Source organism: Neopelma chrysocephalum, unplaced genomic scaffold, assembly GCF_003984885.1.
Source record: "Neopelma chrysocephalum unplaced genomic scaffold, ASM398488v2 Primary Assembly neopelma1_96845, whole genome shotgun sequence".
Lineage (NCBI taxonomy): Eukaryota > Metazoa > Chordata > Aves > Passeriformes > Pipridae > Neopelma > Neopelma chrysocephalum.
Genome location: NW_020925488.1, coordinates 1,510,300 through 1,525,204, shown reverse-complemented (window position 1 = coordinate 1,525,204; position 14,905 = coordinate 1,510,300). Strand labels below are relative to the sequence as shown.

Below are 14,905 nucleotides of genomic sequence, written 5' to 3'. Positions count from 1 at the left end.
GTCTGTAGGGTCTTGGGAGAGACACAATTTCTTGAACTCTCTGGTCTTGCTTATATACAGGCAGTGCAGAAACAGTAATGCAAATTGGGTCATAAAGATGAGGTCAGATCCAGTTTATTCCAATTAATACAAGTTGCAACCCTCTGCCTTGTGGCCAGTTGTGTCCTGGAGTGAGCAGCATTTGGAAGCCTTAGCAGTGTGCATGCATTGATATTATGGTATAGCAGTCCAAAGGAGATTACTGGATCTATTCATTATCATTATCTCACCCAGATAATCTGTCTAAAAGAAAAGACTAAAGGAGATAAAAGAAACAGAAAGCTTCTGCCAGTGACCTGTGATATTGCACAAACATATGTCTAACTCTCAGTGTTATAACTGTAACTGAAAAATTCCCCTCTAATGTGACTGAAGGAGGCAAAAGTATCCATCAGAAGATGTTATTTTCAAGGTACCTATCCAAAGTTTACTCTACATATTATGAAACCCTGGCTAGAAAAGTTATTGCAGGTACACCTGTTGCACCCAGGGTCACCAGGCTTTGCAGTGGTGGCCGTGACTGCACCCAAGGGTCAGGTTCACTTACCCATCCAGCTCAGCTGTCTCGATGTACGTCAGGCTGTGCGGTTCACTGCTTGAGAGTAACAGTAGATCAGCCTGAACACAGACAGACAAGACTTGGCATGAGTTCACAGAGTCAGTGGGCACTGCACCACAGTGCTGCTTGTGGTTACTGCCACACTAAGACTGATCTTCTTGTGAATGATAGGAGTGACAGAGATTAACTGTGATCAGGATAGAGAGAAATGGCACTCACCGTCACAAAGTTGTTGTTTTCTAGTTTTATTATATCCCCCACTTGGACATTCATCCATTTTTGTTCCTTTAACCTGCAAGAAAACTTCTGGTAAGGAAGCACATAAAGTGAACACCACTTGGGAGAGCAGTATACTTGTCTCTGCTCCTGGAGCCAGACTTGGGCTGTTGATAAGACGGAACAGGGTCTGCCATGGTGTGTCCTGATCCATACTAAGCTAGCGGACCACTACAGTGCAAAAAACAGCAGTAAAAAGCAGTAAGAAGCAGTAAAAAGCAGTGGTTGGGGTAACCTGTGCCAGGTTGAGACCAAGTCCCACAATGGCAGCACAGTTCATGTGAACTGTCCTTGTCTCTGGATCGACTACTCCCTTCATTTTCTTAAAGGGCCACATTGTCTCAGAAAATAAACGTCTCTATTTTGTGTAAGAGACTTCCCAAGCACCTGTGAAAATTGCTGATTGTGTTAGGTTTTCGAAGTGGTATTATGGGCCACAGTAACTGGCTGTCAGGAAGGTCAATGCAGGTGCTTTGGCTGTGCATGTGCCTATCTAAGCCAAGTCTGCAGTGGTCTTCACAGCACTAAGCCAGATGTGCACAAAGGCAGCCAGCTAGACTGCAAGCACAAATGTAACTAAGTCATGATAACTGTATATGCAAAATCTAGAGGTGAGAAATATCAGGAACTATCTCAAAACAGGACTGGTACTTAAGCTTGAACTCAGCTCAGCCTTGCTTTTTTAACGTTGGTCAGAATTGGGCAGGACCTGTGGTTTCCAGTTTTTGAAAAAGGCAGAATGTTATAAAACTTCTGTTTCAATGTGTGTTTCCTAGACACAGTAACTAATACGTAGTAGGCTAAGAAACTGGTTTACTTAGCAGAAAGCACAAAAAGTGTGTTCCTGTTCTTCAGTTTCCACTGCATATATTTTTAACTGTTTGATCATCTGTTGAAGCTTACATAACATACTGTTTGCTATCTATAGTATGGAAGTCACCAGAGACTTCACAACTGTCTACAGCCATGTCCTACACAGAGTTGGACTCCATGGTGCTGCAAGTAAACAGCACATCTGTCTGCCATGAAAGCCAAGGCCTCTTCTTTTATTTTTTTCTGCAGGAAAGAACAGTGCTAACAGTCCAATGTCCAAAGCACACAGCTGAAATATTTTTGAGTACATTTAAGCCAGAAGTTCTACACACACTCAAAGTATTATGACATGTACGAGGGAGTAATTCCAGCTTCTTAATTTCAAATAACTTGTTGATAATGCCTAGTATTGCTTAATGCAAAATAAATGCTATGAGCATAAATGGACACAGAAGATCACTTTGCTCGTCACTTCTGGGGCAAGGAGTAAAATAACACAAAGTACTGCTTACTTAAACATATATATCCAGGAACAGAAGGAGTTTACTTTTTGTCAGCACAAGGTCACAGTGGTACTATGTCTTGGGTTCATTAACTGAACATATAGTCTAAAACTGCACGATGAACGAGTGGTGTGAAACACAATTCGATTTTAAAATGTTTAGGGATTCCTGGGAAACATACACACATCCCCCCCAAAAAATTAAAAATATTACTAATAGAATGCTCTTGCCAGTCAGAATTACAGCAAAAATCAAAAAGACTTACATGCCATTGATCAGGACCTGGACTGGGCGGTTGTTGACGTGTTTGTCACTTTTGTGCCGATTCTGAAAATTGGATCAGTAAGTTAAAAGGCATTTCCAGGAAACTAAGCACACTAGAGCCGTAGGCAGTTCATTAACATTTTAGGTTTCCACCCAGCTGGCTGAATGGGTCAGGCAGATTAGGGTCACAGCTGAGTCAGAGTCTAGTGCATGTTTACACTTGTAACACAGGGCATAACTAGTCTGCAAAGAGCAACAGGCAACATGGGGCTTATTCTTGGAGGCAGGAAGGAGGGTAGAGCCTTATATGTCACTTAACACACTTAACACCAGAGAAATTCATTCTTCTGCTTTGATATGGAAAGTGGCCACAGATGTTTTGGCATTGCTCCATAGAGCATCAAAATTATTTTAATAATGAGAGAAAATCAGATTATAAAATTAGCTCTAATATCACCTCGCGAAGTCATTGGGACTTTGACTATTAGCCCTGTTGGGAGAAAACTTCGCCAAAGCTGGGCAAGTTTGAAAAATCACAGGTGGGCTGAGCTGTTGCTTCCTACCAAATGTTTTTTGCCACATACATTGAGCTAGATGACAGAGGATGAGTTCTCCAAAGCGGAAGCCTAACAACAGACTTCTGTGCCAGCATCCAGACATATCTATCGGTGACCACATTTTCAAACATGCTGAGCAGTTTCAGAGAAAGTCAATGGGGCTGCTGGGCTGCTCAGCAATATGGAAATTCTAGCTCCTTTTTAGGTAACATTTGGGGCCTTGGGCACATTAGGTAAGATTTGGGGATCTAATCTCAGACCCCATCTCGACCACAGACTAGTTCTCCAACTGCCTGCCTCCGGCTGTGTTTAAGTGGTTTGTTTTAGTCACTTCTGAAGAATCACAGGCAAACTCCAAAGTACAGGTCAGAAATACAGATCTTACAAAATCATCGATGGCATCTTTTACGCCTGACACAGCCAGCACCAGCACCAGGGGCACCACTGTTGTAAACCAGGCCAGTGAGGAAATCTGGGGAATCAACTGTGGGAAGAAAAGATCTGAGTTAAGAAATTTCCTGCCAGTTCATAAAACCATTGTTTCCTAATCAAGCTGCAGACAACATTTTTCTGTGGTATCTGAATATAGAATAAAGATAGAAATGCAGCTCTATCCTTGATACGTGATCCCACAAAGGTGGGAGAGCTAGGGAACCCAAGCTTTGCTTACAAACAAGCTGTAATTTAAGTTATAAACTTGAAGCTGTCAAAAACTGTAGTGGGTTGCTATTTCTTCTTGTTTGTAAAATAAGGATTGCAAAGTCCCCAGTGGATTTCCTTGGAAATACTGACATGGGCAAGCAAAGCCTGCTGTGAGGAACTCAGAGCTATCTGAGCAAAGCCAGCTGTGCAGAGCCTTCAAAAGCTTCTGTTCTTTGTTTCAGTAACTCTTAACATTTTGCTGAAGTAAACTTCACATCACTAAACAACACACAGCTGTTGCCAGGGCTGACCTTGCTCCTCCATGACCAACAAAGCCATTTTTGTTTCCTACATCTTTAATAGTGAGAGGACCCAAGAGTTCAAGGTGATTCTGTCATGCCTTCAGTGATGCAGAGGAAGATGTCTTACCCCCACACAGTTCTCCCCTTCCTCTAAAAGCACAGCACTAGGGATGGAAGCAATGTAAAACCAGCATTAGTGTGTCCATCAGTTTGGATTTTGGCAGTGTCAACTCCGTGAGCATTGTGAAGTTGACTTTTCTGCACTGTCACAGCCCAGATTGTACAGGCACCACGAGATCTATCCAGGAGGAATGATGTTTAGAGGCAAGCACAGATCTGCTCAGCTGTAGAGGCTGCAACTGCTACCTTCTCACCTAACTGGCAATATGCATGTCCCGCTGGTCTGTGACAAAGAAGTAGGCAGGCAAGAGTCCCCACAGCCTACACATCAGATCCACTCCAAGTGAAGGAATTGATACAGCCAGTGCCACAGGGATAGAGTGAAGGGAAAAAATTAAATGGAGCAATATGTACATATAACAGACTAATGTCTGCCCTCTTTAGACTACCCTGATGTCAAGAGAAAGCTGTGTGCTTTTATATACAGTCTCTCCTAGATGGCTCAGCAAAACACACAGTGAAATAATTTAAGGCAAATAGTGTGAAACAGTATGAATTTGACAGACAAACAGCTAGAGTGCAGTACAACAACACAGGAACAGTGCTGTCAGCTTGGCTGAAAAGGCATCTTCACTAGTTTGTTGAAAAATATACAATCACTGAAATTTCAAAAATTCATTCCCTGTAAATAAGCAAAGAAGATCATATGTGGTTTGCTGCAGGCTTGACCACATTTTACCTATGCTTTTTTTGAGCTGAAATTGTAAAAAAAGCATTTGAAATGAGTTATTTTGCAAATTTGTGTGCACTGGAATGATCAAATTTAAAATATCATACTTGAAACACAATCAAAATTATACCCTTTTTCTTGATAATGTGTGCTCTGATATGACTCAACAATACAGAGTGCACTGCTGTATTTTAGCAAAGTGCAAAGGGTCAGAAATCCTGGTATCAATTTCTCCAGTACGTTCAGCTTTCAGACAGAGTATTATTACCAGCAGCAATGAGCAAGGTGCAATTTAACGCCACTATGATCCACAGGGTTCAATAGTGTCACCAGTGTCTGACACGCTCCATATTGGACACCTTCCTCACCCTGGAGCAGGGAGCAGCAATATCCCCCTTTATTCGAACTACCCACAACCTTGAGCCTTCCTGATGTTAACTCCTTCCGCCCAGGGAAACAGCATAGGTTATACATTTATTCTTCTTGCTGTTGCCTTTGAGACTGCCAATGGAATCTGCCTTAAAATCTATCGGGAAGAGACAACTTGACTTTATATTACAGAGGAAATAAGTAATGCAAATCTGAGGACAGCCAGGAGCAGTCAGATGTAGACACAAAGGGGCAGTAGGACACGGCATGAAAAAGTTGCACAATTTGTTGAAAACTTTAATTAAATTTTTTCTTCATTTAGTTCAAATCCTCATATGCAAAGCTAAGAGAGAAAATTGCTTTTTCTCTGCCCTACTTTCTATCTACTATAAGGTTTTACAAAGACACTAATTCACAACAGGGATATAACTTGCTCTTCATTACATCTGTCAAACATAGACTGGCTTTGATAACAAAGAACACAAGCTGCTGGAAACAGCACAGTGAAGTCATACCTGCAAAATCAGCAAGAAAAGAAAGTAGGCATTGGCTATTCGCTGAAACTGTTCAAACAGGTTGAGAGGCAGGAAAGTGAAGAAATTGTATTTCGATGTTTTAATTGAATTGTTCTGTAAGGAAAAAAATATAAGGAAAATAAGTAGGATTGGTAAAACAGGAAACAAAATTGCAGCACAACACATTTCAACTGTGTTTTACTTGCTTATATTTAGCAATAGCATTGTTTCCAAAAGCAGCTCAAAAAACGTTTCCTTTTCCCCCACACAATCATGCCAAGCCTGGATAAACAGAGAATTCCTCTTGGAACTGGTGAAAACATGATGCTCAGTTTATGCCAGTGCTGATACAGGTACATATAGTTGCTCACAAAGAGACACATCTTCACCTTATTAATAGTCTTCTTACACATGCACAAATAAAATTAAGAACTGTAACCAGAACACAACAATTTTGTTGTCAGAATCTACAAAGCAGCGTTAGAAAACACATGCCAGGTCAACCATCTGCAGCTTGCCTGAGACTCTGAAGCACACATCAACTGGACAACTCCACAGGAGCTAAAGGTCCTCTCATGAGCAGAATACGACATTATTATTATTTTCGGCTGATTTAGCAACCTTTCAGCTCAGCAACTTCAAGGGGTGGCTTGTTTCTATTCCACAAAGATCATTTGAATGTGGTGTTTTGCAAACAGCCACAAACACAAGAACTCACTATTTCAGCAAGTGAGTTGCAGCTCTGTTCCCTATTTCCAGTTTCCTTTTCTAATTGCAGATGGCCCCTCTAGCCACAAGAAGCAGCTGCTCCCCTGCCTGTCTTCTGCAAACCAAAGACCCAAGCTCTGGACTAATGAACTGGGCATTTTCTCCTGCAAAGCTCAGAGAAGTCTGGTCCAATACTTGATACCAGCCAGTCAGGCTCAATCCATCATACTGAGCCCATCAGTTTGGGCTGTCCCTTCAGTTTTCCATGCTAGACTTTCTTTTCATACGAAGTTTGACAGGCACTCATTCAGGTTTAGTCCTGGAAGGATTTATGTCATCTGTTCCCAGCACATCTAAAATTTCCCCCCCCGCCCCCCAGAAGCTCTCCAGATGATCCCTATTAACCCCCTCCCAGGTAACATAAGGTATGACAGCACAAGGAGGCAGATATGAAGTGCACTGTCATTCCGTAGTAGGTTTGCCGGTTCAACAGAAGTGAAAATGGTGATTGCAATATTGTAACAGCCTTTAGATATTGCTAAACTGGTGGGAGGACAGAAGTTACTAAGTATGAATCACAGCCCACTTCTAATCCATGCATTAATCCATGATCTCAACATCTACACTGGCACACATCAGCATTTTTCCACCACTAAATCAATTACTTCAGATTACCAGTGTAAGGTGTGTGGGGGGAAGCTACTCCATTTTAGGCAGTTACCAGATTTCTTTATGTTCAGACACAAAGTACAGCAATGTTATTCAGCATTAACTTCATGTTTTATCCCTAGGACAAGCCGAATGAATAAGTCTCTAAAAGGGCAGAAATGGAAACACCCTTCACGGAAGAGCTAGAGAAATCCTCCCATTGATTGCACTCCAGCAAGAAAGGATATTTATCAGCAATCATCATATAAAAAATATTGCCTCTCTTCTGGCATTGTATAGCCACCTTCAAGTGCCATTAACTCTGTCTATATCATGACACACAGTTAAATTTGGTTTATTTCAAAATTCTTTACCATGGGATAAGTATTGCAGACAGCCTCCATGGACACTGCTGAAACAGAAGCAAGGAATAGCTGCATCCTCTTCAAACCCAGCATAATGAGAACTAAACTGCTTGACAAGACTGTGTCCACCAGACACAGAGTCTAGCAGATTTTTTAATAAAAACTGGATCTAAATATCCTCCCTGCCCACTATTCTGAAGAAAAGTATCACGGTCACTTACTTTAAAAATAAAAAAAATTAAAGAGAAGACAGTAGCTGCAGGAAAAAGTAAGTGCAGAGGACTTGACCTTTGTGCATCAACAGATTTCAGAGGGTCACATACAACATGGGAAAAACTACTCAGTAAACACTCAGATAAAGTTCATAGATCTTTGCCTGCAAAAATCTCAGAGGGGAATAAGAAAAGAATGGGAGTGGTTTATTTCAAATCCTGTCTTCTATTTCTGTCCATTAATTACGTCAGGAAAACCACCGAATGAACCACAGCCATTCACTTTGTTTCCTATTGCCATTAGGCATGGTAAAAACCCCAGACATAACAGCTTCCAAATGCTTAACTACAGGAATCTGGACATCCAATGTATTCTCCGTAGCTGTTCAGGATCATGATACTGTTGGGCACACACTGTCTTTTGGGACACTTGAACACTTCAGACCTCAGAATAAGGACAGGGAGTATTATTATGGATTTTCTCGTTGTTCTGGAATCTATAATTAAAACTAATCACCTGAAAAAAAACCTTCATAACTACTATGAACCTTTCTAATTCAACACATAACTTATTTGTGGACCTCAAGGGCTAAAAGAATATCACTAGTAAATTATAATGACAAACTAGGGAAACCTTCAGCCTTTCCAGTTCAAAGCTCTGCATTCCCACATTATGGATACAGTTGAACTCTGTGCAAGGTATCACAGAATGATTTGGCTTGGAAGTGACCTTAAAGATTTTGTTGTTCCAACCCCCATGCCATGGGCAGAAACACCTTCCACTAAACCAGGTTGCTCAGAGCCCCATCCAGCCTGGCTTTGAACACTTCCAGCCATGGGGCATCCACAGCTTCTCTGGGCAACCTGTGCCAGTGCCTCACCACCCTCGCAATAAAGAATTTCTTCCTAATATCTAATCTAACTGTACTCTCTTTCAGTTTGAAGCCATTCTCCCTTGCCCTGGCACTACATGCTCTTATAAGAAGTCCTTCTCCATCATTTTTGTGGGGTCCCTTCAGTTACCGGCCAAAATCATGTCAACCTGAAGCCTTCTCTTTTCCAGGAACAAGTCCAGTTCTCTCAGGTATCATTTATGTTTTCATGGAACACTACAGGGCTGTGTGCTTTGACAGCTCAGGCTCTTGGTTGACTACAGGGAAATCTCAGTTCACCTTTGCTCTTGATCTTACCTTTCTATGTCATGCTGAACACCATCACCCCCTGTAACTCTTTAGAGCTGTACCAGAACGTGACTCTGGGGTGGGAGGGGTGCTTTGGGAATGTACAGCACCGCAGTGTGTTAAATAGTCCATATGCAGCCATCATTTTATAAGCAACGCCTCTAACACATCATCTGCCTCACATTCCCCATGCTCTGCCTTCAGCGAGGGAGACTCCCATAGAGAAAAAGTCATGGAGAGGAAAAATCTTTTAAACAGCAACTAGGTGTTGAGAGGCCTTACCGGAACTTCTGGTTTTCCTATTGATTTATAAAAATCAACAGCTAAGCAATGCAGCTCTATGGGCTAAGCACAAAGATGGGAATGGGGAGCTTTACTCTTACTCCCAGATTTGCCCTAGACTTCTGCTTTTCTGAGGGCAGTCCCTGCATGCACCTGTGTCCTAAACAGACAGGTCTGAGCGTGGTTACCCACCGTCAGCCTCAAGCTCTCCAGATGCGAAGCTTGACACCAGAGCAACGTCGTCTGTGGGTGAGGGATTATTCTCATCTGCTCTTTTCAGGGGCTAGATTCACACCTCCCGGAGGTGTGACTCCACCAAAATGCTGTCCCTAAGAATAGTGCTCATCGCGCCACAGTTACACAAGTCCAGATCTGGAGGATGAGCTGTTACTTTGGGGGTGTTTTCAGAAGCCCGCCTGTGACGTCCGACTGCTGGCAAAACTCAGCAGATGGTTCCTACCTTTGTTCGCTGAGCAAACAAATCATCTCCTTGCCATAAAAGTCACTGGAAATAAGAGACACTGCTGTTTTTGTGGCTAGATTATGGGAGACTAAAGGGTATGGCAGGGTACTGACCCTCTGAATTTATACCCTGGCTCAGTGAAATAATAGTTCCTAGTAGCTGGACAAACTAGCCCAAAGCAAATTTTAGCAAAACTCCGGCAATCCCACAGGGAGGTGTTATGCCACAGCACGTGGCAATTTCCCTGGTACCCGTGTAGCACTAGTGTTTTGATAAAGCCTTGCAAGGAGGCAGCGGGAGCACAATTCCATGGCATTTTGTTTGACCACAGCAGCACTACTGGAAAGCATGCAGATGCTTTAAAGTGAAAATGTGACCGTAGGGCTGTGAATGTGCTCAGGAAAATATTTAACAAACTCATGTAAAAGTGCACATGGTGCCACAGAGGCTTTGTTTCCACAGGGAGTACAGAACAGTCAGATCAGATCAGTTTTAAGCCTTCAAAGTTCACTGCCTTATTCCTGATGGTGGGCAGCAGCCCCAACTCAACAGAAGACTGAGAAAGGCCAACAGGATGTAATGGTATTAATCTGGTCCCTGTAAAGGTCCCTGTAAAAAAATAAACTCCCAGGAGTAAAAGACTGGCCAAACACCAGAAATAAAAATATCTAAAACCAAACCACAATTCTCTTTTTTTCCCTTTTTTCTTTTTTTTTCTTTTTTCTTTTAACACAAAAACAATGGGAGTGTCTTACACATCTAACCCCTCGGCCCCCTCTTGGCAGTACCAATGAAATGAGTTCCGGGATCTCATCACATATTGGGTATTCCAGGAAAGTCTCTAGGAAAATGTGGTCACTGGTTGTGTTTTCCTGTGTTGTTCCTTCTGCCTGCTGTTATCCCATTTACTGACCAGTTAATCATCCCTGTGGCGAGTGTCCTCATCATGGTGGTGCAAAGGAGGACACAGAGGTGGCAAGGCTTGACAACCTCATGTCATTACTCACAGGTGGGCCAAGCACAGGACCTAAAGGTCTTGTCTCAGTCATCCTCTTTGACTACATTGTGTTCTCCTCTGGCTCAGCTCAGTACCTGGAGCTGCTGCCTGGAAGGAAGGAGTAGAGAAGAGAAGGGCAGAGCACTGCTGAGTGGTGCAAAGGAGGCAAACTCCCTACCACGGTACTCTGTTCATTAGGGTCTCATACAACAAAATTCCCAGCTAGTATGGTCAGTGTTTTGTCTCCATGAGGTCTAGTCTGATGAATAGTGAAGGACTTGGTCCAAAGGGGAATATACAAACTTCAGTGAAGCTCACATCTGGCACAGCTCAACCTTAACGTGCTTATCAGGGCCCTAATACGCCTTAAGGGCCTTGACCTCACCTGGTGTCTCCATCCACAACCACCGCAGGAGCTCATTTTAGCCCAGCCCTGAGCGTTCTATCCTCACCTAAGCTACACTGTAGGAGTCCCTCTCTCCAGACTGACATATGTCCTGGTTTTCCAGAGAGACCTATCCAGCTCTACCTCCTGAATGGACCTTGGACTTGTCACATAGACTACTGCTCCTTCCTGGCTCCTCAGGTGGGCCCTGGACCTGGTTCATCAGCTCACCTTGTCTGGGATGGTCAGGATGGGCCCCATTACCAGCATCCTGCCTTGTCTCCCTCAGCCAGATGCTGCAGGACTGCACCCTCGTCAGTGAGGGCTCTGCCTGAGCTGGGATCACCTCCACACGCACTCCCAGCTTGGCCCTCTTGTAGGGCAGCCCTGCTCTGGCTGCTCCCTGGCAGTGCCTCAGCTGGTCTTTATATGAATCCAGCTAACACCTTTCTAAATGCAGGAGTACTGCAGGTTGCTGCTGCATCTATTCCTTCAGGGGCTGCTCAGACCACTTTTCACTTGATCAGACGATACTCCCTTTGGTCTTGAGCATGAAGGACACTGGGAAGCATTTGAAGCTTGAGATGGGAAGACAGGGCAGCTGGTGCCACTACCCTGACCACATTGATAAGGTTCTTGGGGATAACCTACAAGGCAACCTTCTGAGATCAAAGCATGCAAGCAGAGAAGGTGCTTCAGAAGCAGAGTCTGAATCCACTACTGGAGCTCCCTGCTCTCCGATTAAATTTCAAAGAGATAAGAACCCAGCTGCTGATCCAGCCAAGGGCAATGTGTATTGGCCATAGGAAATTATATACATCCCTCCTATTTCACTAAAGACTTTATCAGGTGACCCGAGAGAACAAAAGCAGAGTCCAAGTGGCCCCCTTGCTGCTGGTTCTGACAAAAGAATGTTTGACCCTGGATCCTGATCCAAGATGAAATTTGTCATTGACTCATAGGCCCTGAATTTCCTCTCCTATTGTCTGAAAGCCAATTTCAAAGTTGTTTTCACACCCCTTCATGACGTCCCAGTGCAGCTGTGCTAAATTCCAATGTGAAAGCGAAGAAATAAAAGGGAACTGGGATCAGAGCAAACATTAAAAGCCTTCAGAAGAGATTTCCTTCTCGAGAATGTTGATGTAGAGCCCATCGTGGTGGACCCACATGGGCAGTCCCCTCTGTAGCTGTGCTGGGGACAGTGCGGACAGACTGGGGACAGTGCAGACAGATTAAATGGACTCAGATAAGAACCTTGATTAAAGTCCTTAAATCTTTCTGTACCACATCTGCCACCCTGCTTTTCACTTTATTTACACAGACAAACCTCTTACTGAATTCAAGAAGGATCTTTCCATTGGCAGTGTGAATAAAGATGGGATTAGGACTTGACTTTTCATTTTTACTGACCTATATTGAGTCCTTTTTTGTGCTGTTCCAAGTGCCTTTGCGTGCCACTCATTCACACTTGGTTTCTGAGTCATTCCTAACTAATTTTGTCAGCTGGTGGGTAGTACCTACCTTCACACTCAGCCCTTCCAGTTAACTGCACAGCACTTTGTTTTGAATTTAGTTTTATTTTCTAACCCTCCTGCTCAGCTAGAGAGGCTCTGTGGCTGGAGCAGCGTGGCAGGGACACTGCAGTTTAGCAACTTGTGTATTTTCTGATGAGCTCTGGAAGGGAATTTGCCCTCTGAAGTTTTCTGCAAGTTCTAGTGTGATGGATCTGGACATGCCCTTGCACGCATTGGCTGACATGGCTTTCCACAGTGCAGCATCAGGTTCCTGCAAAGCTGGTTTCAGTGTATTCAGGAGTCTCGCTTCATACCAGGAGGGCCAGCTTTCAGCAGCTGCCAGAGCTGATGTCACACACAATAGAGTTTTCAAGTCTTTATCAGCTCCTCTCTTCTCCCTTCACAGATATCCTGTAAACTTTGCATCGGGAAGGGACAAAGTCCCACCAGGGATAGCGATATATTCAGGGACAACACACCCACCTCTGGTTGTACTTTCCCACTTCCCTGTTCTCACTGAGATTAAAGGACGACAAAGCATATCTGTACCTTTGATCTATGCCTACATAATAGAGACTCTCCTTTTAGCGAAAGGCTCAAACCTTCACACCAGCTGGGACATGGAGCCTGGCTGCAGCAGTAAGGCAATACACAACAGCTCAGTTTGCATTTCCCTTTCTTTTTCCTTACTGGCCTTTCTCAGCAACTGCCTCACCCTAAAGAAACATTTACTGCCTCATCTAGCATTGTTACAAGAACCTGTTCTATAGGTTTTATGGCTAATGTTGCCTTAAGTTACCAAGTACATTAAACCTCACTCCTGCGGCTTTTACTGTCTAAAATACTTTGTTATATTGGTGGGTTTCCTTTGGATCTTAGTGGGTTTTCTTTCTCCTTGGATTACACCCACGTGCTTTGCAGCACAACTCCATGATGTTCACACAAATCTGAATGTTAGGAAGGGGCCCAAATCTGACCTTTGCCTGGAAGAGCTAACTTTTAGGAGCATCATGTGTATGTTTATGGGAGGGTATCAGGAGACTATTTCTCTTTTTGGCATCTGCAGATGCATCCAGCAATCTATAGCATGGGATCTGAAGCAATTTATGAGCAAAGTTAGTCCTTTTCATACACCACAGGAATGTGGGGTTAAACAAATTGAACTCTGGCCAGGACTTACTGGAAATAAGCAGCCCAGGACAGGATGTACAGCCATTACAGTTAGGGCAGTGCTTGCATCACCACCTAAGGTCTGTTAGTACCTCACCATCCACTTACCACTGGAAGGCTTGTTTCTTTTGGGGCAGTTTTCTGGATTTCCTAAGCCTCAGTCTACACTGGACTCCTGAAATCATCAGCCAGAGCTGACTAAAATGAGGGGCAGGATTACTGAAACTCACTGCCAAGTTTTAACAGATTATACTGAGCTAGCTTTTTGGCTGCCTTCACTTGAACACCTAATCATAAACTTATGGAAACTCTGAAGAGTTCTTAAAGTCATCTACTTAATTGTGGCTATTTCCAAATCCCTGGGCATGTAAGCAATCAGCTGGGAAGCAGTGTCATGCAAAGTCAGTTTTATGAATGGCTTTTCATAGAAATAGGCTCGAAATCAGAAGAGTTGCTTGTTCTCTCTACCCTGACACCATTGCCCATCTCCCTCCTACTTTCCTGCCCCCCTACAGCGCATAGCAATCATTCAATGGAAGATGACAAATCCATGTGTAGTGGCAACACCCACCCCAGTATGCTATGGGCAGGTTCTGTGCAAATCAAGTACACTTTCCCAGTCTCAAATCACCAGTTTTGATAAGACATTCACATTGCATAGTCCTTTACATATATTAACTTCCATCTGTTTCACATTCAGGACTCATGCAGCAGCTCTGGACCTTGGAAGACTCTAACCTGTGTTGTGTAGTTTGTGGATGAAAAGTGACCACTGAAAACCATCCAGTTAATGTTGCCATTAGTCCAACCTGTTGGCAAGTCAGACTGTTGACCTCATGAGAAGTTACAGTGTTCTAAAATGATGAGTTTTTTCAGATTTTACCAAGAAAATACTTGTAAGTAACTGAATCATTAATTTCACCAATGGAATTCAGATATTCAGAGGAGAAAAATGCACAAAATTAATTTCACTATTAACTGGCAGCTGCAAACACTTTGAAAGAATTCAGCTTCAGGATGGCCTCCTGGAGGGGATGACCCTGGAGCCAGGCAGGACATGTCTAGTGGTTGAGCTAGCCCTCCTCCTCACATTGCATCAACAAATGGTGCACATGCTCCAGAAATCAAGTTGCTGAAGGGGCTCCCTGGCACATTAGCCTGGCAGATCTGGGTCACGGCCAGCCCGTGTCAAGGTGCTCCTTGGAGTCACAGATTTAACTGCACAATGTGAACCTCAGTAGGCTGTTAAGGAGTTGGCAAAAAAGCTGGCAGGAAGCCACAAGGGCCTGAT

The 14,905-nt window shown here is 43.5% G+C and overlaps 1 protein-coding gene across 4 annotated transcripts in view; it reads right to left on the bottom strand.

Annotated features, from left to right (window-relative positions):
• Nucleotides 1–14,905, bottom strand: part of LOC113960701 (phospholipid-transporting ATPase ID-like) — a 93,807-nt gene that overhangs the window by 36,523 nt on the left and 42,379 nt on the right. For all 4 annotated transcript variants that reach the window (XM_027670408.1, XM_027670410.1, XM_027670411.1 and 1 more), the window contains 5 exons: nucleotides 5,690–5,803; nucleotides 3,397–3,495; nucleotides 2,456–2,517; nucleotides 818–890; nucleotides 587–657 (listed from right to left, as the gene is read on the bottom strand). In XM_027670408.1, coding sequence (XP_027526209.1) covers nucleotides 587–657; nucleotides 818–890; nucleotides 2,456–2,517; nucleotides 3,397–3,495; nucleotides 5,690–5,803 — 419 coding nt within the window. The remainder of the gene's footprint in view (nucleotides 1–586; nucleotides 658–817; nucleotides 891–2,455; nucleotides 2,518–3,396; nucleotides 3,496–5,689; nucleotides 5,804–14,905) is intronic.